The following is a 27,091-nucleotide window of genomic DNA, read 5'->3' on the forward strand; positions in this document are numbered from 1 at the left end:
TGTGTACCAGCAGTTTGGTGAGTTAATCTTCATAACCAACAGATATTACAATTCTACTGTAAACCTCAGCAGTGGATAAGAAACATTAGCGCGCAAATGTTGCAAGTTTCCGGCGGAATTGTTAGCAAAAGAAGCATGCACCTAAACTGCAGAGCCTCAGTAGTTATCCTCCATCATGCTCCACCGGGCAGAAATGCACAGACAGGCCGGCGCTGATGACGTAGGAGACGCACATGGCTGTTGGAAACACAGAAAAGCATAGAACTGAGATGAATAGATCTGATGATGGATCGGCACTATGCATCAGCCCCTTGTCATCGATATCCGGTCTAGCTTTTTTAGCCAGATCTAGTCGATATCCGATACCAGGATCGGATCGGTGCATCCCTAATTGGTATCTGATCCAATTTGGAAAATATACAATAATACTGAGTCGAATGTTCTGACGCATTTGTAATATTTTCACCATGATCATCTCTCAGCAGAGGCTACACTGTCTTTTCATCTTCCATTAGTAAAAAATGTAACAACCACCTCATTTGAAGTGTAAATTTTAAACCAGAACAAACATACCAACACAATAAACTTGATTTTAAAGAGACACTATATAAATTATCCAGCCATTATCTTGACCACTTATCCCGTTTTGGGGTCATGGAGGGCTGAAGCGAATCCCAGCTGACTTCAGGCGGAAGGCAGGGTACACTCTGGAAAGGTCGCCAACCTATCACAGGGCTATACAACCTAAACAAATGTAATGTTTTATTTTAAAATATAAAACAGCAAAGCACTCAGTCTGGTATTAAGTACTGTAAAAGCAGTGAACTTAGTACAGGGTGACAACTGTTTATAAAGTAGAAAATACTTTGCATATTTTTTTCATAGGACAGGCGCACAGGAACAGCATGAATATGGCCAAAAAGTGAAAACTCTGGCACACTATCTAACTCCAACTACATTTTTGAACTAGACCTTCATCAGGCAATTTGCTGGAAAGGGCGAGACATCTTAAATAGGGTGTAGCTGCAAGCCTGCAACCAATTGTCATCATCAGTCTAAATGGTGATTGTTCTTGATTCCAAACATCCTTACATAGACGCAGAGTTTTATACTTCTGTTGGTTATTCAAATTATGACCTTGTATAGCCATGCATAGTGTCACTCTTGCTTACTGGTACTGGAGAGTCTTGTGGGGACTTCTTTCCTAGGGTTCACAAAATTGCAACACTAATTTCTACTTCTTATCGTCACATTTCTGTTTTTCTTTCTTTGGTAATTTAAGTCCCTAGAAGACAATCAAGAGACAACAAATTCATGTTTGTGTTACGATTATCTGACTTCCAATGGTGCTCGGTGTTGCTCCAAATAAAGCCTCAGTGCACCCTGGGCAGTGCTAAAGATGTGTTCAAAGACCTACTTCATGAGGTGAAAACGCATCACTGAAACATGACCCATAACTGCACACATACATGTTCATGACCTGCTGTGTAAAAACAAGTGTTTAGGTTGGTGGGGTGGACAGGTCATTGGGCAGCAGCTGTGAAAATGAACGAGTGCCGAGTGGAACAAATAAAAATTGTTCAGGTACTAAAAGTGCAGCAGAACACAGTGGACTGTTATTTTACAGGTTCAAATCCTTCTACCTTGTAGTGATGGTGACCAGTTCCCTGCGCCCTGTGAGTCATCTGTACTTGAAGCTGAGCTGTAATTTCTGGTGTTTTGATAGTCTGAGAGCATGAGCACTCACTTCCTGTTAGGTGTCAGGTCTTTTTTTGTTCAGGTGCTTGTTGAAGTGGAACTCACCGACTTGTTTCAATACAGCAAAAACTGCAACTTACATGGTCTGTAGAATAGACCTACTTTTGAGAACAGGCTCAGACTACAGGAGCTCTGGGCTGAATTATACCTGATTTATAGCTTCCAGCAATCAAAGAAAAAAACTGTCCAATACCTTGATCAACACGGATCATCAGTCTAATATTATATAAGCCCATTTTCGCATGATACAAGCACATTTTGAAACCACTTAAGAGTTTTAAACTCTCATCTTTATAACTGTATTGTGATCCCAACTTAAATGATATTCTCACTATTTTGTCTGACAAAGCAGACCCAAGTGGTCCAGAGGACTTAAGAGGTGCTGAACAAGTAATGACTAATATTTGGATAGGTTATGCAGGACCACCTGCTGTCTCCCACATTCATGCACACAAATACACTCAGGGGCACAAACTCTCTCTCTCTCTCTCACACACACACACACACACACACACACACACACACACACACACACACACACACACACACACACACACACACACACACACACACTGCACAGAAACATGAATATGTAAGACAGCAGAGAGGCTGTAATTGGCATTTCTTACAGCACTGAGAACTAATTGGAGTTTCTTGCTACACCATGTCCTGGCAGGCAATAATTGCCTGTTTTTTCCCGCAGAGGAAAACCGAGGTCATGGCGAAGTGTGTACGATGGTACAGTAACAGCAGCAAGAGCAAAATAATCATTGAGTGTCACATGCATCAGACCCGTGGGAGAGGTTTGGAGTAATGAGAGAAGCACAAAGTGATGCTGAATATGCTAAGTAAAAAGTGGTAAAAAAAAGAAGTCAGAGGTTAGAGAGAGAGCAAACGAAAGAGGGAGGCTTAGATTGAGAGAGTGTTGTGAGGGAAGAAGACAAAAGGGGGAGAGCCAGCAGATGTTTGGCTGAAACTTCAAAGATGTAGTATTTCACGCTAATTCCCCATCCAAAAACAACACAGCCCACTTTTCTTTCAGTTTCTCATGGTGGGATCGTAAAAATGGTCTTCAGACAGTTTTGACAATGATGTCTGTTAAAAAGGGGTGTCCAGGGGCCTAAGAGGTGGCTGTCATTTGAGTTAGCTCCTCTCAGCTTCTAATTAGGAACAGATCCCCCAGAGAGCAGCGAGCACTGTAACACACTGCTTCTTTTCAGGGTAATGTATTGACTTGCCTGATTATCTTTCTGCAGAGTAAACAGAGGGGAAGATTGAAAGTGTATGCCAAAATTAGCAGCAAACAATTGTTGTTGCTTAACAACAGCCACACCATTGGCCTTAACATGGACCTCATATCACTTGATTATGTTTAAGCCTCAACAGTCAACAGGACAAACATGAGGGTGTTGGTTTAAAAAATGACTCAATGTTGATTTTTCCTTTTAAAGAGTACTCAAATCCCTGTCTCCTGGGTCAAAGTCCTGCTTTGTTTTAACCATCTTTGAGCCGTCCTTTCACCCAACACGGTAGATTTTCTCTGTCTGTCTACCTTGCATGTAGAGCAGCTGATTTGATCGTCTAATTTTGTTGTGGATGGGTTTATCCTGGAGTAGGTTTAAGCAGGTGCTAGAGGGTACTTTGTGTCAGTATGAGACACAAGGGCCATAATAAAGTGTCATTTGACAAATTGTGAATGAGAAAAGGCCGACCACTTGCAGCTGGAACATTTGGGGAGAGAGTATGGGTCCAGTTAAAGGATGTTACAAAGTGACTTATTTCCTTGTCATTTTAACAGACATTTATATTCTGACCACCTGACTAGTCTGCAGGTAAGAAAACACAATTTATTTGACATGGATCATAGAGTCTGTATGTAAACCATGTTGATTGGTTTGCCAAGTGTGGCAAATATTAGCAGAGCTAGCACCACCTTGTTCCAGTCGAGTGGTCATGACAGTGTAAGCATACAACACTTTATCTCTCTCTAGATCAAAAACTGCCAAACCACATCTCGCTCTGATGTGCTATCTGTCATCTGTACTTGTTTACATAGCGGTAGGAGAGTATTACAGCAGTAGCCATTAACTAAAGCAGCCCTGTCTTGTGGTGGGTGACTGCGCTTGAGCTCAGACAAGATAGGCTTTTTGAGCCTACAATATTAAAGACAGTACTAATTTGTTTAACTGACCAGTTACTATGCTGACTAGTGAGGGTGACAACGTGAATTTATCTAGTCAAATAAATGTGCACCTCCCTAGTTCAGTTGAATCATCTTTACAGAAGATGAGTAACTTCATTACAATAAACACTGGATGACTTGGCACAGAGGCAAATGTGCATTTTCTGTAATGTCGACTTGCTTGATTGCCAAACAAAGAGTGAAGTGTTTTTTCAAAAAAGGTGACATTCTTTATACCTTGGCCAATTTATCAACGAGCCCCTGTGTTGAAAAGAGTGTAGTTTATTAAGGTAACCTTTAAAATGTCCCTCTAGAAAGGGCAATTTGTTTCAGAAACTATGCCCCCCTAACCACTTCCCTATAAGACCTTGGAGTAAACTAAAACTTTTGTCATGAAAACCTCTCACCATTACAATCCAATCACCATGCAGAAGAAAGCCACAAACTTTTAATAGCTACCTCTAGAACCTAAAGGGTTGTGAATTCTACAGTCAAACTGTTAGAATTTTAGGTGAAGTACCACACTTCAAAGCCTTTCCGAAAGTTAAAAATAGGATGCTAGGGGGCCACCTAATCCATTCCGTGCTGTTCCCTCCTAGAGAGTCGGAGCCAATTTCAAGGTTCTGGTCTTTATTGACACAGTAAGACTGAGGCATTACATCCCAGTTTGAAGATCATGTTACCTGGCTGAAGTTTTCATTAAACGCAGGGGTCTTGTTACTGAGCCAGAACTGTAACAAGTGAAATGGGATAGCAGGCAGCGGGGGCTTTTTGAAATCATTGTTGACTAAACATCAAGCTCGCTTGGGTCAGGCTAAAACTGTGCATAAATGCTCCATATGGTGTGTGTGTTACCTTAAGCTAAAAGCCTGTAAGCTGTCAGTAACTGTTGGATGTGTGTGCTAATCTCTTTACAATGCTCACTGAAACAGACTGTTTTTAACCTGAGCCCCTGAAGGTGGCTCCCTGGTCAGCTTTAAAAAAGATTCCTCTGAGTCTTTTCAGTCCCACAGATTGTCTGGAATAAATCGCAGGAATAAAAGGACTGAGGCGGTTTAGCACTCTACTACTGTCTGAGACTGAGGCTAGCTAACATATCTAAGCTAGGGTGTTGCAGGGCTGATACTAGGTCATCCCTTAGCTCAAACGTACCACCCTGATTGATGCTGGCTGTCTGTTTTATAGCCTGGAGGTGATGATAATGCTTTCGCTCAGTCTCCCATGTGAACTCTGTCCAAAACAACCTTCTCTGATCCAGAACATCCTATAAGCTAGCCCTCAGTGCACCTTGATTAAAGACATAAGAAACCTTTGACAGCCTAAGGCGTAGGGTATGTCAAGCTAGCTTCTATGCAAAACCTTTTAAAGCTCCCACCAGAGGAGGCTTTCAAAGGGAAACGCTGCATCATTTCACACTTTGGCACATTGTTTTTTTATAGTCCTTGGCAGTCCACTTGATACGTATATCACCCATTTAGTACTTTATGTGTGTGTGACCATTGATTCACTGTCATTTAGTCAACCAAAGATCTTCTATCATTCCTAACCTCAAGTAACATTTCCGTGACCTCTATTGTAATGTTTAATGCAGCAGCATAACATTATTTGTGTATTGTATGTAGTTTCTGACTTCATCACTCATTGCAAATGCATCTTACATGCAGACATTTGAAAAGTGATGAGATAAAATCATAAACCTCCAGTCAAAGCCTGCAGCAGGTGGATGCTGGTGGGGCTGGGCAGTGTTAGCAGAATCAGAGACCAGACAACTTGCATCCTAATCAGACTGCCATATAGGGAGAATAAGATTGTCAAGTGGTTGCAAGAATAATGCATGTCAAGTTAAAATCAGGGCAGTTTATGCAACCTGCCTGTGCAGACATTAGATGTAAATATTAGATATTTGTAGAATGCTTGGTGGAGCTGTGTTAAACAGTAGTTCTAATCTCGTAAAAATGATCTAATCTGGGGGACTATTGGATTACCGGTAGCTTTTTATATAGTTAAATTAACATTTAATTTTCTTGTTTATGTTTGTAACCTTTGATGGGCTTTACTTATCTACATCTAAAGCCATACTCAAACATCAAACTTAACATTTCTGTTACAAATATGGCTGCAATTTCTAAATACAAGGTGTAGTGCATTTGGGTTTTTTTTAATATAAAACCCCAAATCTAAAAAAAAAAGAAAGCTTTGTAAAATGCTGAACAGTTCATTGCTGCATCCACAAATGCAGGTTAAAACTGTCCCATTAAAGGAGTAAAGAATATATAAACATAGTCCAGACATAGGGACCTATCTGGGCCTGAGCCAATTTAAGATTGACTGAGGGAAACTGGAACAAGTGACAAACTGTCCAGTAGTCTGAAAAATCAGAATCTGACATTATTTTAGGAAATCAAAACCTGTCCTGCGTTCTCCACACTAAAGAGTAGGCCACCAGGCCTGTGATATATGGGTAGCTTACGCATCTGGGAAGGCACCAATGATGCTGAACGATATATACAGGTTTTGGAGCAACGTGTGCTGCCATCTAGTCAATGCCTTTTTCAGGGAAGACCTTTCATATATCAGCAAGACAATGCCAAACCACATTCTGCACTTATTGCAACAGCATGGCTCTGTAGTAGAAGAGTCTGGGTGCTTAACTGGCCTCCCTGTAGTCCTGATTTGTCACCCATTGAAAACATTGGCACATCATAAAAAAATAGAACAAAAGAGACCAAAAACTATTCAGCAGCTGAAATCATATTTCACACAAGCATGGGCCAACTTTTCAGTTTCCAAACTCCAGAGAGCAGTCTCCTGGGTTCCCAAACATTTACACAGTGTTGTTAAAAGAAGAGGTGATGCAACACAATGGTAAACAAGCCCCTGTCTCAACTGTTTTGAATTAGGTTGCTGGCTTTAAATTTAAAATGAGTATATATGTTTTCATAGCACAATAAGATTTTTCAGCTTCAACACGTGCACTTTTTTTAAGGACAGATAGGGTTTAAATCATGATGATGATGTGTCCTGTCTTTTTTTGCAATTGGGGTTGTACATTGGAAAAAAAAGATCTCATTTAACAAAGAGAATTTTACTTGACATTTTCCATAAACTGTGGCACAAATGTGCTGTAATTATTTGTAGCTTTTATTTGTATTTTTATTTTTCAATAGCATCGACAATAGGGACGACATCAGGCATTAGAGCTGCCAGCCTTAACCAGATCTCCTGGGTATGGGTAAAGGTATGGTGAGGAAATGTTGACATAATTCATGGCAGTTATTCTCCACCAAACAGAATTTTATTAGAAGAGTAATAGATGTTTTTAATGTTTTTATGTTGACCATAGTAATTTAAGACAGAAGTCTAGAAAAACATTACCGATTCAATTTTCGAGTGTCAATGATCAGTATTGTCTGGAAACATATCAGGGTTGTACTGTTTGTGAGGTGTTTAGTCAACAGATTAGCAAATCTGTCAAATCATTTTAAATCAACTCGACAAATGCCCCTGAAACTCAGCAACAAAGAGGGCAAACATTTGGGTAAATGGCTTCTCCGGCTGGTGTTGTGGCTTGGGCGGTGCACTTACCCAAAGAATAAAATGTTTGCAGTTTAGCGTCAAAGCCCTCATGGCAGATCCATTAGTCTCGGCTGATGGAACAGGGGAAAAAGGGTATTTTCCCCCACATTCCCCCCCTCCTGACACTGCGGCATAAGAGTTGAAGTCTAGGGGCTTTCTTTTACATTGTCTAAAATGATGCTGGAGAGTGTGGAAGAAAACAAAATGTAGGACTACTGCGATTATGGCCTGGTGTTCTACTTTGTACAAAAAATTAATTGTGTTTCTGGCCATATTTGGAAGTTGACATTTGTGCTATATGAAATTGAAGTGAGGAAGGGTGAGTTTACATGATGTGCTATTATAACTTTAAGGATTTGGACCCCTGTGATAGGTTGGCGACCTGTCCAGGGTGTACCCTGCCTTCTGCCCGAAGCCAGCTGGGATAGGCTCCAGCCCCCGTGACAACTAACAGGATACGGGGTCAAGATAATGGATGGATGGATGGATTTGGACCAATCCCTAACACCTCAAAGGTTTAGATCCAGCACTTTATTAAGGACAAACCCAAATCAAAACTGTGTGACTCCAGGTCAGTCAGTTCCAATCTAACTAACATCAACCAAAGGATCAACTTGTGAATTCAAGAGACCGCCACCATGCAGCTGTCATATTTTAAGTCATGCTTTGACTTGTATTTTGGGATTACTTTGTCAGTCCATTGATCTGTCTATATTACAACAACTATATACTATATTATAAAGATAACTACTGGAAGGATTGCCATGAAATTTGACACTGGTAATCATGACCCCAAGGGAATAAATCCAGCCATGGTGAAGCTATCACTTTTGCCTCGAATCAATGCCAGGTTGTCGTATTTGGTGTTAAGTGGAACTTTCCATCTACCAATTCTGATCACCATGAAATTTGGCATTGATGTCTAAGCTAGAAGAAAATGACTAATTTATGTTGTAAACCTCTTGCTTTAATTCTTAGTGCCTTATTAAGCTCAAAGCAGTTAAATATCTCTACATTTACTTGACTCCGTGAGGTTTACCTGAATGAGGTGGTCTTTGGCTGCTTAAACATTGCATTCCTGCAACAGCGCTTTGAAAAAGTTCATCACACCTTTGACCTTACATGTTAAAATCTTGTTGTACAAGTGTGTGACTTCTCATTGCATCATGGTGCTGCAGAAGCAAGAGTGCAACGGCAGGTAAACACACAGGATGAGTTCCACAAACACATACACACAGTGCTATTTGACCATTCCGGCTCAGATGCTACTCATAGCCATCATACCTCTGTCACTTACTCCAACAGTGGATCAGTTCATCAAAAAGAATAAAGTGGCTTCAAAAAATTGGATTTTAACCTACCACTCTTGGCATATATGTAAAGATGTCCCTCATCTAATTTCCAAGAGGGATCTCCAAGTATTCTAAATTCTCATTGACTACTAACACGGGTCTGTAGCTTTCAAAACATGGCAACCTTTCCTCTTCGTCTCCTTCCCATCACTGCCTCCTCTTGGTCCAACACACCATATAATTTAACTGGTCACATAAGCAGATTTATTTTCTCCAGCTGGGACATTCCTCTCTGCAGACGCCAGAGTTCCCATGTCCGAGAAGGAACCAGAGGGAGACACAAGGACAGTGGCCCAGACAAGGCCTCTTCTCCTCTCCAAGGGACGACTCCAGCCTGTTCAGCCCCCAACAAGGTTCATAAATCTCACTTTACTAGATAGCAGTCACTAAATTGTGAGATACTTGTGTGAGGTAGACAACATTTATACACGCATTGGGGAATAACCAGGACAACAAACTTATACACATACACACAAACCCCCTGTCTCACACAAGCCTTACAATTTCACCAGGTCTCCCTTCAACGATGGTTCTTCATCTTGACACACTCCAGTGAACTGCTGGTTCTAGACTTGCAAGGGCAATAACTTCTCACAGAGGCAAAACAACAACATCCTACTCCAGAGTTGAACCCATTTTTATGACAGGTCAAGCCTGAAGACACTTAAAACCGGCGGAAAACTTCTGTGTTTGAATGAGGAAAAGAATATTAATGCATGAAACCATCTGCACTCAATCTGTGAAGGAAAAAAAACTGCATCTGAAGTAAAAAGCAGTTAAAATATGGATTTGTTCTTCTCTTGGAGAGGATTAACAGACATCACAATACTGACTTGGATGTTAAAGGGACTAAGCTCTAATTAACTTCGGGCTGACAGTGTCTCTGTGCTGAAAACGTGAAAGGCAGCAAGCACACAGACCAGGAGGCTGCAGTAAAACCTTGAAAGCAGAAAGAGGGTTGTGGGATATTATACAGGCTCTCAGATGTGTTTGTCTTGGCACAGACACCCAGTGATGTCATTATCATCATCATCATGGCAGTTGCTCCACTTCTTTGGCCCAGTAAATGACGGCAGCACACATATTCAGCTCTCAGGCAAGAGCTCAAAACAGCTGAAGTTGCTCATGTTGTTGTAAGAACTTCAACACGGATATTCAAGATGAAGCTTTCAAAGGGGTCTGGTGAGCAGATGCTGTCAGGCCAGATATTCAGAATGGGCATCACATAATGAAATACTGTGTGCTAAGGCAATATGAATCCTCAAAACATTCAGCGATGCATGTTTCAAACTCCAAAGAGGTTCTGGTTATAAAAATTGCATGAAAGAGAAAAAAGAAACTCCACAGGAGTCAGAAGCTTAGAGGAACACTTAGCATTTAAATACTCATAAACACAGCTACAAGTAGGGTCGGCATTAAGATATTCACATCCTAAAAGTCAATCTAGAGAAGCTAACAACTTCCTTGAGTACAACTTTGTGCCAAGCCACATCATAAATAAAAAAAAACCTCCTCCATGCAGATTCTGTCCTCTTTCAAACTTCATTTAACAATTATCTCATTCACGCTGACAGGGAACAAGTTGGAAATAAGCCAAATGCAAAAGTAAATCATACACAAAGGCGAGAAAATGACAAGCCCATTCAACGCTCAAACTGACTCACAAAGGGTGCATAATCACTCAAAGATGTGCAAGCCAAGATATCTTCAAGACGAATGAATTCACATGTAATCAGAGCAGAGATAAGAGCTGAGAGAATGATGGGATGATTTTTGCCAAGCGTTCAGTTGTGCAAGCTGCTGGCTGTCAGAAGCTGCATGTATGAGATTCAGCACAGGATTTGCTAAACAGAATCCTTTATCAGGAGGCAAGGTGAAAAGGGAAGTTCTACGTCTCGAGTTGATGCAAATACTAACGGTTGATTTGCGGTTTTAGCCAAATTCTGACACTGGAGCTCACAATGTACATACTAGATGTTGCTGTAGTCAAATTAATGTTTTATCCAGGTTCTAATACAGAACCAACCAATTAAACATCCTCATTCTCACTTTTACACGCTGCATCAGTGATTTCTGAATGTACCTGACATTCTTACCCAAAAAGGCAAGAGACTGGCACTCAGCCATGACACCTCTCCTTTGCATTACCCCCTAACTGCTGCCAGCCTTGCAGCACCCCCAGGTGGTGCCAAGCCCAAGTTAGGAGATCAGGAGATTGGGAGAAGAGGGGAAAAGACTGAGGGAAAACAGGGGTGTATGGGGACTGGACCGGTGGGCTCTTGCAGACAACAGTGTGAGACACATGGGGAGTGAAGTCAAGTGAGGAGATAGAGGGTGAGCATGCTTCTTTGTGTATGTTATGGAGTGTGTGTTTACTAAGAGAAGGACGATACAAACATGAAGTAACTAAACAAATGTCAGGCAGCCATGAAAACATATCCTGTGTAATTGGTGCCATATTTTTTCTTGTACCTTTTCCAGCAACATGTTCATTGTGGTGTTCTTGCATGGTCTTAGTGTATGGATAGAGATCAGAGTGCAACAAATGAAGAATCCACTTACCACTTTCACTCTTCTCGATCACGTCCACCGTCTCGCCGGCCTTCAGGCTGATCTCGGAGTTCTCCTGTCTCTCGTAGTTGGCCACGGCCACGTACTGCTCCAGCACCATGGGCTCCGAGCTGTCAATCCCTGAGGGGAAGAAACAGGCTGTCAGCCACCTGCCTGCTGTTGCACCCCGTGAACGCCCGCTGCAACCCACTAAGCTGCTGCCACTGCTGCTGTGCACCCGGTGCGCTGCCATGGGCCAACCCCGGCTCCCTGCCGCCTAAACCTATCACAACACAAGCTCGGGACTTGGCTGCATAGTTCCAAACATCTGGCCATATAGCTGAGTCGACCCCTGGCCCACAGCGAAGGACTGAGGAGCATTGGAAGTAATCAAAACAAAAGCAGCGTATGAAAGGAAAAAATTAGCACAGGCTGCATCTTGCGTCTAAAGGGGATCCATGTCCTCAAGCAAACTTTAAGATCTAAGAAGAAAGAAGCAAAAAGAAGAAGAGGAGACAGAGAAGCTGCAAGTGGTTGGAGGGGAGCGAATGAGTGGAAGAATGGTGAAGTTTCCCTGTGGAAAATCAACTGTGTGGTTGGGAGGAAAGGCCTCCCCTCCGCTGCCTGTGGGACACAGCCGTTGGACAGTGAGTCGGGAGAGGGGGGTGAACACACCAATCATGGTAGTCGGCACTGCTGGCCTTAAATAGAAACATATGAGTGGAGTAGAGAGAAGGAGAGAGAGAGGGAGAGAAACAGGGAAGGAGGCTGGGTCCATGCTTATGTGAAACAAAAGAAGAAAGCATTTCAGTTGGGGTTAGGCTGCTCTGTTTTCTCTCTCTCCTTTTCTCTGATGTTTAACCTTTTCAGTGCCAGCACTGGTTTCATTTATTAAGTTTACATGATGCATATATGATGTGAGCTGCAGGCGTGCTTACTTTGTTTGGCTGCAGTGAGATCATACACACAGAATACGCTTAGCAACCTGTTGTGTTTTGTGTCTCAGAGTGACTGTATCCGTCATGTTATCAGAAACAGAGACTGTTAAATGATAAGACTGAATACATCCATCCGTGTTGCGTAGCAGACAAACTGTTTTAGGAGACCCAGAATACTTCATCCCTGCAAAGCAAGCCTTTTCTTACTGTATTCTCTGTTCACACTCATACCTAGTTGTGGGGGTGATGTATGGTGATGGATGAGTCAAACAATACTGGACATCCACCCAGGAGACTAAGGTTCGAGTCCAGTGTTGACACAAAAAGTCAACATAGAGTTATTATTCCATCCCACACCACAATGTGTTTCCTAAATTTAACCATGTATTTTTCCTGTGAAAAACTAACCAGACAGACTGTTTCAAGTGAGCCAAGTAAAAGACAGCAGAGAGGAAGGACTGTAGACCTTAAAGCAGATGCTACGGGTACCTTAAAACAGATGCTTATTTTGAGCACAACTTTGCAGTGGTGTAGTACTCGAGTCCAGGACTTGTGTGGCAAACATTAGCAGAGCTAGCACCACAAGACTTCAGTCCTCATTGCAGCTTTAAGTTCAAATGCATGTGCTGGTAACACATTACTCTGGCTGGTAAAATGCAAGTTTAACCCCACACAGTCTACAACTTTAGCTTCATTATTAAGATCAATATACAGCCAAATCGTGCCGAGCTACAAGATGCTATCTGTCATCTGTTCTTGTTTACATCACCAATATAGGCAGCTTTACAATACATGACTGACATTTTGGGCCTATAGAATGAAAATATTATTTTGTTTAACTGGTTAGTAATTCTAGTGCCGACTAGCAAGGTTGTTTAATCCTTTAGTCAAATGTGCACATCCCTGATCACGAGCCACTGAACATTCATGTAGATTTTAGGGTTGTCTGAGAGCCATTCTTGACTCCATAGTTCCTACACATTGTTTTGATAAACATTGGTGACACAAGCTAATCATAAAAGCATCAAATTAATGCGACCCCATTCATTTAACAGAACGATATGTGGCAATTTATAACAATGAGTACTTTACATTTAGTGCCATCTTTAAATAAATCTTTGTTACATTAGTAGGCCACAATGGCTGCCATTCACAACAAGGTCACTGCTCAGTTATTAAAGATGTTAATTACAGAGATATTATTATCAACCTTGTAAACACACATCCTGAGAGTACCTTATGTAGGCTGCGCACATCCTCTGTACACATACTGATCATCCATAACTTTTAACAGCTTTTAGGTATACCTGCAGTCAGTACAACTGCAGCTCCAGATGTAACACTTGTTTAAGCGACAATACTTTATGTTAATGTGTTTGAAACTGCAAAGAGTGACACTTCAATGTGACATTGCCTCTTAGTTTTAGAAAAATGTTGTTCATCATAGTTTTTGCTAGCCTTTTGGAAAGTACATAGACAACTGTGATGAAGATAAAGATAAAATTGGACCACATACTGTCACAAAGTGATTGCACTTGGGTTTTTTTTTGCTTACTAAAGTTGCTGGTTTTAGCATTATGACTCACTTATTGTAGGAAAACAGTTTGAGAAAACACACTTTTTCCCTTTTTTTTTTCCTGAGTGAAGAACAGATATTTAAACTGAAGCCAGGAGTGGTTTAGCCTACATTAACATCAAGACAGGAAGCAAGGGAAGACTGGCTCTACACCAGATTTAAAAAAATATGCCTAAAAGCAACTCCAGAGCTCAGTAATTAACATGTTGAATTATTTGTTTAATCACAAACAGAAATGTTGCACAACGTCCTGTAACTCTTTCTTGGCAATAACAGCCAGGCAGCAGGCCGAGAATGGCACCACGCTGCATGGCAACCTGCACAGAAGTCCTGTGCTGCCTGATTACCTCCTGCTCCTCAGAGGTGTTTAATTACACACTTTAGAGGTACTTTTAGCATATCTTGAAGCAATGAATGGACCCATGTTTTTTTGTTTGCCTCTTTCCACTGTTTAACCATGTGCAACCAAGTATTCTCATTACTAAAAAGAATGCCATGAAAGTTTTACAACACATTTAAAAAGAAAACCTGGTTTTATGTTTCAACTTTCAATGCACTGACACACACACCATCCACTTTAGCTTTGACTGCATTAGCCATTTATGATGAGATATTATAGTGTCTTGTTCAGTACTTTTGAAGAAACATTTGCTTAGCATACTTCCAACAAGATGTCTTTGATTAAAATAAAAATATGTTCTTCAACGGTGCAAAAAGCTCATTGAATTGTACCATTGAAGAAGACAACAATACACTTTTGATATCATAAATCAGAAGCTAGAGTATGTCACCAGCGCACCAACAATAGCAGAATTTAAAAAGAAAACAAACCAGTTCAACTGTACTCTGCTGCCATCAACAAGTCTTCTTAAGACAGAAGAAATATTTATGATCAATTAGCCATTCCCAAAATGAAAGGAGAAAAGACTTCTTCTTATACAACAAGGGATTTTCTTTGTAGCAGCAGGTTTTGCAAAAAAAAAAACATTTGACATTGTTGATACTGTGAAGCGTGCTGATTGGTTAGCTCATACCTGGTTGACCCTTATCAGACATAAACAGATGTTTTTTAGACAAACAGAAATGGAAGAAAGAACTTGACCTTTATATTTGCTGGTTGACATTATGAGCCTGATATCTGCCTTTGAGAAATAAAGTTGTGTCTGCAAACATATTTTGTGGTATTTCCCAGTGGAAAAAAATTAAAAACATATGCCAAAAAACAAGCTTGGAGTATTGTGGAAACTGTGTTGTTGCAAAGTTTGTCAAACACAACACGCTCAGCAGCATGTATACATATTCGGGATATGGTACATTTTCCTAACTCATGTTATTTGTTTAACAAAGCAGCTTTCTGTGAACCATTTCATATTCACCTTGGAGAACAATGAATCATTATCACTTTCTGTCGAATTGAAGATGCTACATGTAGTGTTGTAAAAAACTTTCACCAAACATGAAGCCAAAACACACGTCAGCTCAAGCAGTGACTCAACACTGAGATACGTCTCTGATAAGAGAAAATGTGAGTGCTGTCTGATTTCTTTGGCTGAGAAAAAGGTATCAAACTTTGTCAGTAAATCTCTCCATCTTTTCCACTGTCGCCTGCATCTGAGATAATAAACTCTCCGCTGTCAGCCTCTTTGTCATTTAATGAATGGGAAAAGACCTTGAAACTTGAACTGTTGTCAAGCTGAGCATATTCAGCATATTGGTTGCAACAGTCCTTTCAGATGTTAAGTTGAAGTTGACCCAAACTCCGAACAACTCACAGTAAGCAGCCCAAATCTATCGCTGCGTCGTCACAGTGGGCCTTGTAATGATTTAATGGGAATTAATCAGGTTGCCATGTAGTCATGCATTCAAACAGCCTAAGGAAAAAAAGTAGGCAACAGCTTTTTCACAGTGCTTTAAAAACAATTAAGCATCTATGTTGTTCTTCAAATAAGCAGGTGGGGAACACCAAGGGAGCACTCGTAACCCAACTTCCCCACCGGGTGAGGCTGGGCATTCATCTCTGTCTTTCTTTAACACTCTCCCAGGAGGCGAAATAAAGAACAGGAACATATTGCCGAGAATGTAAGCAGCCTAGATGCAGGGAGAAATCAAGTCAGCTTGAGGTAATAAAGCAGCCAGATCCAGCTATTTAAAGGTTTTATGCTGTTGTAATGGCAACCACACCTTGCTGAGAAAAAAAAAAAACATGTATCCTACAGACTTGCTGCATGCTGTCTGCAGTGTTACAACACTGTTATAGCAGGATTTCTCAGAGAGCTGTTTTGTCCAAGATGCACTCCTTACATTCCCCATGGCTAAATCTGAGGTTTTTTAAGGATCTTTACTTTGTATGCAAAGACGTCAATGGGTCAGGTCCAAGCTATGGACTCTCATGTAAGTGTGATCCAAAGCTATTGGTTATGCTACTTTTGAATTTTAGAGAGAACAGTGGATTCACTTTGGCCCTCAGCTAGCCATAGTAGGGGGTAGAACATAGTAACATACTCCTGATCTGTGTGATACAATTATTGATATGCTGGAGCTAAATAGGGATATTTCGATGGAAAAAATATGGTGCAAACTTGATCCACTGCATAACAAATTCATGACTCTTTGCTATGGAGCCAATGACATGAATGACGGTAACATGAATGGTAGTTAACTGGCCAAAGAAGAAGTTGATAGTGGTCCACCCACAAATGCTTCCCAACAAAGTAGCTTAATGCACAAGACTTACACTAGTTCTCAAGTGGCAGAAGTTTGGCAGAGTGTAAGCTGACTGAAATAGAGATATAGTTAGTGATTGACATTACCGCTAATAGGTAATTCATTGAAAAAGTTAACTAACCGTTCCCTGATGTATCATGTCATTGTTATGCTGATGATACAAAAAACTATGCATCACTCCATTGGCTTCCTGTTCAATTCAGAATTAATTTCAAGATCCTGTTAATCACATACAAGGCACTGCATGGTCTTTTCCCCAGTTACATTTCTGACGTCCTCTTTCCATATTCAACTCCTCATCTACTCAGATCACCTAACCTAGGCCGCCTTTCCATCCAGCACTCTAACTGCAAAACAAGAGGTGATGGTGCATTTGCTGTCTCTGACTCCTCCCCCTGGAATCAGCTCCCTCAATACATCAGGTCTGCTGAATCTTGAGAATGCTTTAAGAAGTTACTCAAAATGAATCTGTAAACAGACATGCCTTCATGTAACCTTCATGATTGTCTTACAAAACATATTTTTTTTGCAGTTCTGCTGTATCCTGATATTATGTTTTTATGTGATTTGTGTTTGTTGTTCCAAACTTGCTCTGACACACTAAAGGTCATACTAGCAGGAAACAACATATTGTGCATTTCCACAGCAATGACTCAATTACAGCTAAAAACATTGGGTAAATGTTCAACAGATGTGCAGATCTGTGAGTGTATTGTTGTGTCTACAATCTGCTGACATTTGCAGGAATATGATAGTCTTTTTGTGATGTTTATTTACAAAGGAGACTATCGCAATTCCCGTTTTTCTCTTGCGACTCATCATTTCTTCACACCCAAAGCTGAATGAGGTCACAGGCATTGCTTTACAGCCAATGCTACAAGCAAATGTAAGGAACCAGACTTGACACCTCATTTCAGTCGAAGACACCTTGCCACATGCAGACCTGAGGTTCATGTTTCACGCTCTCTGGCAATGTGCCCAGCTGTTGTGTTGGCCAACAAGGCCTACAGAAATGGATGGACAGTGCAGAGAAAGAGAGAGAGGCTGAGTTTGAGCAGATGGGTGGAAGGAGAGGTTGATGACAGCGCATGCAAAGCAGATGTCGAGAGAAAGCTCAAGTGTGAAGAGAAACTGAAAAATCCAAAGGGATGCAGCCGCTCAAGCACAGTAGTGCATGCAAATTCAACATATTGACATAGACACACAAAGCTACCTGAGGCCTCTTTCCTCGGGCTGTCTGTAAAGCCGTACATCCATACTGCAGACAGAAAGAAGGAAGGAGAGAAGCAGAGAGAGATTATTCAGTTTGACAGCATGCAGAAGCAGCAGTATGGCAAAGCACACCTTTATCACACCTACTGAACTCTAAAAATAAAGAGGCGGAGGCATAAATAGCACTGGGTCCAAAGTCTGGCCTGTTCCTCTGGGAGTGTTACACAAAGTGGTGGGTAGTGTTTAAAAGTTTCATGCTGGAGAGAATGAAGAGCATCTGAGGACAACTTACTGGATGATTACAAACATCCATTTATAATATCACACTCAAACGCTCCCTCCTTTATACTGATAAACATTCACTCCACCCTTCCCATGATCCCTTTTCCTCCATCTCCTCATATCTCTCTACATTTCCATTCCTCTATGTAGACCTCTTGGAATGTCTTAGAGGGGCTTCAGCCACATCCCCCTCCTCTCCTTAGAAAACATCTCTGCCCCAAACCAGGAAATTAAACGCCATGCATCAGAGAAGACGGGGACAGAGGAGGTTCGTAACCAAGATTTGGGGTTGCAGCAGATTTAACTGCTTTGCTATATTCCACAGAGGACATGATTTATAGCTTGATTTGAGGACTATCTGACCTGAAAAGGATTTTACTGAGTGGCTGTCATCTAAGCATGGGAATGTGCCAAGATTGGGCTACACCACTGCTGGATAATAAGGACAATCTATGGGAGCTTGACCCAGGACCATAGCAAGGCACTTTTTCGTACCTCCAAATTCAGTCTTTTCTTTTCAAGTCCCGCCCCACTGCGCTATGAATGGCTAGAAAAGCCAAAAGGTAAAATACAAGATTATCACCTACGAGACCAACCTTTTCCGGGAAATCATTATCGTGAAAGCACCAAATATTTGTTGACAAATTAAGTTAGGATATTACAAATGTCACAAATAATAGGGGTAACCCGGGTAAAAACAATTACAGGTAGAAAGCTTTTGAGGAAAACTTTGACTAAACAAAGACTAGCCAATCACAGCAGGGTATGATCCAACAGTAGGGGAGAACGGGGTTGGTTGTCGCACTGGTTGGTTGGCACACTCGTTATATCTCGCCACCAGAGGGCACCGTCTCTCAAATTGGGGTATGGACATTTCCAGATTTAGGATCAGAGCTCACCTACATAGTCTTCTCTGAAGTAAGACAGCTGAACTTGAGGTGAGAGGACTTTTTGTGTTTTTCATGTCAAATTGTAAATATTGAGCTCCTCAGTATTTTTCTTCTAGGCTTTTAAACGATGGGTTTATAACAAAACGAGTGTTACCCTTACAAAGTGTGAGGGGAAAGCTATAGTTTAGAATTGTATTAGCTAGCTAACTAATTGTTGGATGGTTGTTAGCCTTGATGCTAGCAAAAAATTCCAGTTGGGGTTGGTCGTTACATTCTCTTTGGGGTTGGTTGTCACATGTAACAACTAGTTGAGTAGGCCATTATTGTTAGACCTATTTGTTTTGTTCTTTATGTTGTTATATAGGCTGGCCTAAAGATGTGTTTCCTGTTCATGTTCCTTGCTCATTTTATGTTAAAATGCATTAAGTTATGTAGGCCTATCACTTGTCAGTGCGATTAAACTTCAAATTTAGTTCTGCCTTCTTGCCTTTTTTAAAAGATTATTCCCATTAAAATACCATTGTGACAACCAACCACATAGTGTGTGACAACCATCCCCTTGATGGGGTTGGTTGTCACAATGTGTCAGAGTGTCTTTGATAGTTAATTGCCTCTTTGTTACAATGAGTTGGAAAACGAAAGGGATACACATTTCAAGCCAACACCTTAAGCTTCAATTTAATGTAGGAATGACTATTGAAAGATGTTTTGATGATGAGCAATCATCAAAACAGTAAAAAGTGACAACCAACTCCGTTCTCCCCTATCCTAATGGGACAATCTTACTATTATTACTATTGTGAAGTGAGAGCAATGAAAGATGGCATCATATGCTTGGTCAAAGACTCAGGGGGAATAGATTGTAGCATTTCCACCAAAAATTACACATCATAAGCCCCAATCTGCTCGAACTCCAGGTCCAATTCACAATTTACATTGCAATTTTTAATATTGCTTGAGAGTCAAAGTATAAAAAATGAACCGCATCAATCTTTAACAGCTCAACTCCTATCTTAAAGAGACCAAGTTTAAATGCCTCACAAGCAGCATACTGCATTGGCTCATGACTAGTGCTGCCCCTGCTGCGAAGCCGGCAGCTCCTCTTCGTTGACTCACGTGAGATAATAAAGGCTAAATCCTCTCTCACTACCCACCCAAGGCTCAGGAGCTTTGCTGGATTGATGTTGGCCCCAGAGGGAGGGGTACAGGCTGGTCCCAGGTCAGCCAGGGTCAACCTCCACTCTCTGACGCCCTACTGCGATTATTAACCGCCCGGCTGCTCTAAGTGTAGCGTTCAACATCTGATTGATATTAACTCTCCTCCCTGCTCCGGGTCCTCCATGCTAACCAACACACACACACACACCCACACCCCCCACACACACACACACACACACACACACACACACACACACACACACACACACAGTTAATTCCTTTCAGGTTTGGCCGATGACGCTACAAGCCAGCAGTGTTTTCTCTGTCCCTTTGCTGCAGAGGGTAATTTTCCAAGAACTGACCCCCAAACATCTACATTACCCCACAATTGAGGGCTGAGTGAGGGTGAAAAATGGCTTTTCGTAAGTCCTCGCTAGGTTTGGGTTTGGGGGTTATTAGCCATCTGTGTTGTTTTTTATACACTTAAGAGATTATGTTTTGAGAAAAAAGTTTCTGTTGCAGACATCACGGTGTGTCAGACCCCAGGGACACAAAAATCCATCAGCAAGATGGCCTGAGGAGTAGTATTAGTGGTGAAGTGTCAGCCAACTGTTAGGTGCAATTAAGGATCTGAAGTACAATCTTTTCTGCAAGTAAACATCACATTAATTGGTTGATGCTGAAACCTTAGAGATAAATGGACTTATACAACGCTTTTCTGGTCTGTAGTCCACTTAAAGCACATTTACACAACTATATGTCACATTTACCCATTCACACTGCACACATACACTAATGGCAGAGGATGCTGCCTTAAACGCTCCTTAGTACCAACAAATACCATTCACCACTAGCTATCACACCCAAGGACACTTTGACGTGTGGGCTACAGGAGCTAGGATTGAACAGTCAATCTTTTGATTGGGAAAAAACTGACTACCACTGTGCCACAGCCTCTCACATCTTACCTGATTTTGTATAGTGCCAATGAACCATTTTGCAGCCAAGCAAGCAGCTTTTTGAGGCCATACTCTGGTACTCAGAGCTTTATGCGGATATAAGCAGGCTCAAAAGGTTACAATAATGGTCTGGAAATTTTGCTGGGGCTGTAATATACAAAAATCAATTTCAGTATAGTGTATGATAGAACCAGTGACAAACAAAATACAGCTAGAAATGTGAAATCAAGTTTTAGGAAATCAAATCAGCTCATGCCCAAGGGGGGAACTAAATGTCTATTTTCATTCCAGCTAAAAAAAATATCACTTTATTGGCTGTCATTGGTAATCTGTGACTTTGTCCCTCGAAAAAACAATATCTGTCCAGAAATACCCTTTTGAGACTGAAACATATCGATCAGGTACTGGAAATTGTTGTGTGAAAATGTTAAAGTTTCGGTGCATTGGGAAACCAACAATATCAGTGTGTGTTTCAAGGGTGTAAGTGATACAGCAAAGGACAAGCAAAGAGAGGAGATAGTTGAGAAAGAAACAGATATAGTGCAACCTTCAAATTACAATGTTTCATCTGGGTGGAGTAAATATGAGATATTAAGGATCAAAATTGTACAGTACTGTTTAAAAATCCAACAGTATGTAAAAAAACAGATAATCGCAAACAACTCCAGGCTGATGCATCCTGCTGCCACATAGCCAAATCTGCTGCCACCACAAAGACAGACACAGACAGGAGTTTAAATGGTAAGACCTTGTCACCTGACACCAAGACAAAGGCAACCAACAACAAATTACAGCTAACAAATATTGATCTGCCACTTGTGAAAAAGCAGAGTGACACAAATGCTAACAATGTCAAAGCACAGGCAGAAGCTAACTAGTATTGATACACTGTTTAGAAAGACGAGGAGAGAACGGCAGAGACGAAACAATTCGTCTTACAGTGACACAAACGCTTGCAGTGACAAATGACATTTGTGTGCAAAGAGGGTGGTGGGTAGTAGGTGGAGGGTGGGGGCGTTGTCGGCCCCTTGCTTCAGCCTTGACACAATGCTAACAAATCACAGCCCCTAGCAATGACAAACAGGTCCCAATCCGGGCTGCGAGAGTGACACGTTGTGGGTGCTCGCCTCGGGGTGGGGTCAAATCACAGCACAGGTCACATCTGTTCCACAGCGAGTACTGTCACTTCACGGCCATCCAAACTTTCTCCATGTGTTGTTTCGCTCCAAGCTTCACTACATTTGTAACAGGGTCATAGCTACATCATATCTTTCTCTGTTTATTGATAAAATTACACACACATCTACCTGGTGATTGTCTATGTGTGACTGGCAGGACCTCAAAACGCTATATTGTGTTAGTATTGTGGTCTACAGCCTCTCCACCCTCTGTTTTGGATTAACTGATTTACTTTAAAAGCCGAAGAAAATGGTTAAATACTGGTCACAGTTAGCTTAAAATTATGGCAGGCTAAGCCAATTTAAGTTAAGCTAACATGCTGTTTATATATTTTATCTGTGTAGGACTTTGAGCAAGCCATGGGGGGAGCTTTTCCAGATTAGACAGTCAACACCATAATTTATCTCTCACCAGCACAACACAGAGGCCCACTGGTGTCACATTTAAACTTTGACTAACCTCTTTAAGATATATATTTTAAATAAGCCTCCTCAAATTTTAGGCACCAATCCAGTGTTGGGGCCTAATACAGTCCAGAATACAAAATATCTGATAAGCCAGGCAGCTTGCCTTTTTTATTTTTCCAAATAATTTAGGCTCAAAGTGTTATTATGTTGTACTCCTGAATCAGCCACAAAGTTTGCAAGACTCTGGAAAGGTGTTTTTGCTCCCTACACATTAGCTAGTTTTTTTCTAATTAATCTCACGATATTACTCTTATTCTTCTTTCCTCTTTTTTTTCTACAGTGGTCTGACCACCGGGCTATAGAGAACAGCTAACACAAGCATTGAGCCACTTTTTTAAAGAAAACATAACTGTTAATTGTGTCCCAAGATATGCTCAGAAAGGTGTGAATGTGTGGGCTATTGTGATGCAGCCATTGATTGTTAATGAGTTGGAAAAGAAAAGTTATTCATAAAATGCGACCCAAGTTTTGCTATCCATTGTCTTGCATTTAATGTTCAGTCAAAAAGCTTTGAAACAATAGTGCTTTGTCGGTTCAGTTCAGACACTATTTTGTCATGATCAAAGTAAACCAACCTCATTAGAGCATATCTCGGGTACAGAGCACACTCTTTAGGGAAAAAAAAATGTTGTAACACATTCTTTAGATCTACTAATTGATTGTAGTGAAACGTGATAGTTCATGGATAAAATATCTTCTAGATATGTTCCCCTTAGACATCCTCTGGATGCTCTGTTTCCTCATGGTAAGATTGTTTACTTGTAATCCTTGGCCAGTGAGCTCAATGACTGAAAGCTCTGAGCTCTGGGGAGTTTAAATGACGACATAACACAGGAACTGTTGACTTCTTGGAAAAGGAGGCTCCCACTGAACTGGGAAGAGGAATGATGGAGGCCAGTTTGATGGTACAGAGGTGATTTAAAGTGGCTCTGACTGGGAGTCTGATCCGGAAGTGGTTGGGATACAGTATGGTAGGCCAAGAATAAAAGCATTAAAATGCAGCAAAAGATCCACCCCAGAACAGTGCAAGACATTTATCTCACTTCAGAAACAAGATTTGATATTTCTTTAAAGTTTTTGTAACGTCTGAGGCCACTGACATATGACTGAATGGACCGGCGAAGGTTCATTCATAGTAAAATATAAGACAAATTGATGTATTTGTGCAGCTTCCCCAAACTCTGTGACACTACCTTTTTTTGGAAACAGGAACACACAGGAGCTCACTTGGAGGAATGCGAGTAAGATCAGATTATCTGGTAGATTGTGAAAACCTTCATCTCGATTCCAGCTATTGGTTGTACAAGCAAGTTAGCTCTGCTCCAACTGACTTAACAAGCTTCACCATTCAATGTAGTCAAGCTCAACCTTGTTTGATGACAACAGACTGGAGTAGCACCACTAATGGAGCAAGTTATTTGAGCGAATTTTTCTGGTTTTCGTATTTGTGCAAATTAAGCTAGTATTCCAATTTTTGTGAATAAAAGATAAAACAGCTAAGATTCCCAGTCTGAGATATATTTGACTTAAAAAAAAACAGGTGAAGTTTTCATTCATTCAAAAAATGCTTCTTGCACTTGTCCAGTTTGGGATGGAGAAACAGATGAGATGACGCCTGTCTGACTCAAACAAAAAAAATCCTCACAGGAGCTTTAACCATTACCAACTCTCAGTTAAAAAAAACAGATAAACAACAACAGGCTCAGTCAACAGCTGAATCGTGACGAGAGACTTCAGTGGAGATGAACCAGAGAGATTCAATACTTTCATTACTCAGGGGGTGACTTTTTTCTCTGTCATATTATGCTTGCTAAGCCTCAAGCAGTTATCAATTCTCTTTCTAAATCAATACTCACTCTACTGTATCCTCAACATTGATTCGATAAGAGGTGCTCACATTATTATTGCTGCAATTAAGTGCTCAGTGGGATGTAAACTGTGTAAAAGTCAACATTGAGAAAGGTTTCACTCTTACAGGTTCTCACATGGAGGCTGGTAATGAAGGGTGTAAGTGTCACATAAATGTGTCTACTGACAGAGGAGCTCCGGATGGTATGAACAACAGCCTGCCTCTGAGATTCTAATTACCAAAGACAGCTTAACAGTTATGTCCACAAACTTGCCCTGTCCACTAAACCCACACTTGTAAAAACACACATATATATACACACACAAACACACTTACACACACTGACACAACCCTCCTCCCTTGCCATTCAGTCTGAAATCTTATCCACTGTGCCACGTAAACAAACCAGGGCCTGTCTGACAGACTCAACCCCTGCAGCCTCTGCAGCCCAAACAGCACCCCCCTCTGATCCCTCTGAATCTGGCCCTCACATGGAGAAGTATAAGCCCCAGAACTGGGGGAGAATGACCCCTAAAACTCCCTGGACCTACCCCTCGGGTGAAAAAAAGCAAGTCTGACTTCTAGCACACTTGAGGTTGATTGAATCAGTATTTGTTTTTTGTTGGGAAACTCTGAAAAAGATGTTTATCTTCAATTTCATCATCAAATATTGTATCCAAAATCATGTTGTTAATGGTTCTTGGCCTTTTTCGGAGAGATTGAGATGTAATCAGGATCCTTTGATTGAAACTGAAAAATCACAACTCTATGGTGTACATTTCAGACACAGGAACTGCTTATGTTGTCTCCCTCTTTGCTAATCTCTTTAAACTGGTTAGGAATTTCACAATTGTGAGTCAACAAAAAAACAGTTTTCTATGTTCAAAACATCATCTGTTTCTTGAAGAAGTTCTCTGCATCAGTGGAAGTGACGCATTTTTGTTTCCAGCAGCAACAACAATGAGTTTGGAAAGAACTGAAGAACAGCAGGGTGGATGATGAGAGCCGCAAGAATCAGCATGCATAATTAAAAGAAAACATTCAAAGTAACTGAAGGAAATACTTCGAAATCCCTAGAATTACACATCTGCTGTTATTATTGATGGTAAGATAAGTGTTTATTGGGTGTTCCTGGAAGGTGATTAGCATAGTTTGGCATAAAGAATAAAACCATCTGTCTGAAGTTCAGAACTATTCAAACTCTGAACACGCTAGTTTGCATGATGTCTCTTGTGGAGCTGACAAGTTAGTCACAAGAATCCCTCTAAAACTTTTAATTGATATACTACTATCGATTTTCTTTTATTGATGCTGTTTTATTTATCTGACCCCGGCTTGAAGATTATGATGTAAACTTAATCCACCATTTTTGGTTAGCTAAATGAATCATATCCTGTCCATTTTTTTAATGGATGTCAAAGTTGGATTACTATTTTTAAATAACAGGACTTGTTGCAAAGTTTGAGAGCAATCATCACCACTACTGATTTGAATGCAGGAGGATAAAGGAGAATGTCTCATCCCCAGCAGTAGGTGGAGTTAACTGAGTTTTTTAAAGCTCAAAGACGGTCAAAGGAACTGCATTTTGGTTTAAAGAGATGCCCAAAGCTGCCTCTTGATATAATTTTACGACACAGGACTGATAAGACTCAATAACGGAATCCATAAGCTCTTATTTGTTTGCTGAGTGTGCAGCAGATTTAGCACCACCAGCCTTCTATCCTCCTTGCAGATGTATATCTGCATAGTTGTGCTGGTGACACAATGTTCTGGTTGATTGGTTATATGTTAGTTTAACCACACACACCCTATATACAACTTTAACTACATTTTCTAAAACAGAATACAGCCAAACTACATCTTGCTACAGGTTACTATCTGTCATCTGCGTGTGTTTATATCCTGTAGTAAAACAGTACAGCATTAAATGTTCACATCCCAACAGGGTACATTCAATAAAGATAGGGCTGGAATACACATTGCCAGAGCAGCAGCAGAAAGAAAACACCATAAAAGTACCCAAAGGCATTTCATTGGGAAAGCTTTTGTAAAAGTTGTGGAACTATAGAGATGTTGATATCGTCTACATTGAGGGATAGTGTTCATTCAATATTCACACCTAGACACTTACAAGTGTGGTCCAACAGTTTATAAAAAGACATTCTGACAACCTTTTTCCACCGTGAAGAAATTGATGTTTCTTTAGGTCAAAGCTGAGGCACAAAAAGGTGAAATCCACCTGTTTTGGTGCATAGTGCACTATACCAAGGGCATGTGGAGAAAATAACACAAGCCTGCTTATCTGCAGCGGCAATCAGCTTCCAAGAAACTAAATCACTATGAGGAATGTGGATGTAATTGAATTGGTAGTAAGCACCCTCGGGGGCTACAACAAATCAATTCCTTGCAGGAGGGTCACAAAGTTCGTTTTCCTTTTGT

At 40.9% G+C, this 27,091-nt stretch overlaps 1 protein-coding gene and 1 long non-coding RNA gene across 4 annotated transcripts in view; one reads left to right on the forward strand and one right to left on the reverse strand.

The window, feature by feature from the left end:
* Nucleotides 1–27,091, reverse strand: part of sh3pxd2aa (SH3 and PX domains 2Aa) — a 149,005-nt gene that overhangs the window by 43,194 nt on the left and 78,720 nt on the right. Inside the window, exons 8-9 of the mRNA XM_034688890.1 lie at nt 17,870–17,914; nt 11,431–11,559 (exon numbers count right to left, since the gene is read on the reverse strand). Of these exons, the coding sequence (XP_034544781.1) occupies nt 11,431–11,559; nt 17,870–17,914 (174 nt within the window). The remainder of the gene's footprint in view (nt 1–11,430; nt 11,560–17,869; nt 17,915–27,091) is intronic.
* On the forward strand, nt 15,895–25,708 carry LOC117816560. 3 transcript variants are annotated; one of them, XR_004631979.1, is made up of 3 exons: nt 15,895–16,052; nt 16,965–17,078; nt 25,602–25,708. It is a non-coding gene; the product is annotated as an uncharacterized LOC117816560 (long non-coding RNA). The 3 variants fall into 3 exon arrangements; XR_004631978.1 differs by having other exon boundaries at nt 25,605–25,702; XR_004631977.1 differs by lacking the exon at nt 25,602–25,708 and adding an exon at nt 18,301–18,408.

Source organism: Notolabrus celidotus, chromosome 7, assembly GCF_009762535.1.
Source record: "Notolabrus celidotus isolate fNotCel1 chromosome 7, fNotCel1.pri, whole genome shotgun sequence".
Lineage (NCBI taxonomy): Eukaryota > Metazoa > Chordata > Actinopteri > Labriformes > Labridae > Notolabrus > Notolabrus celidotus.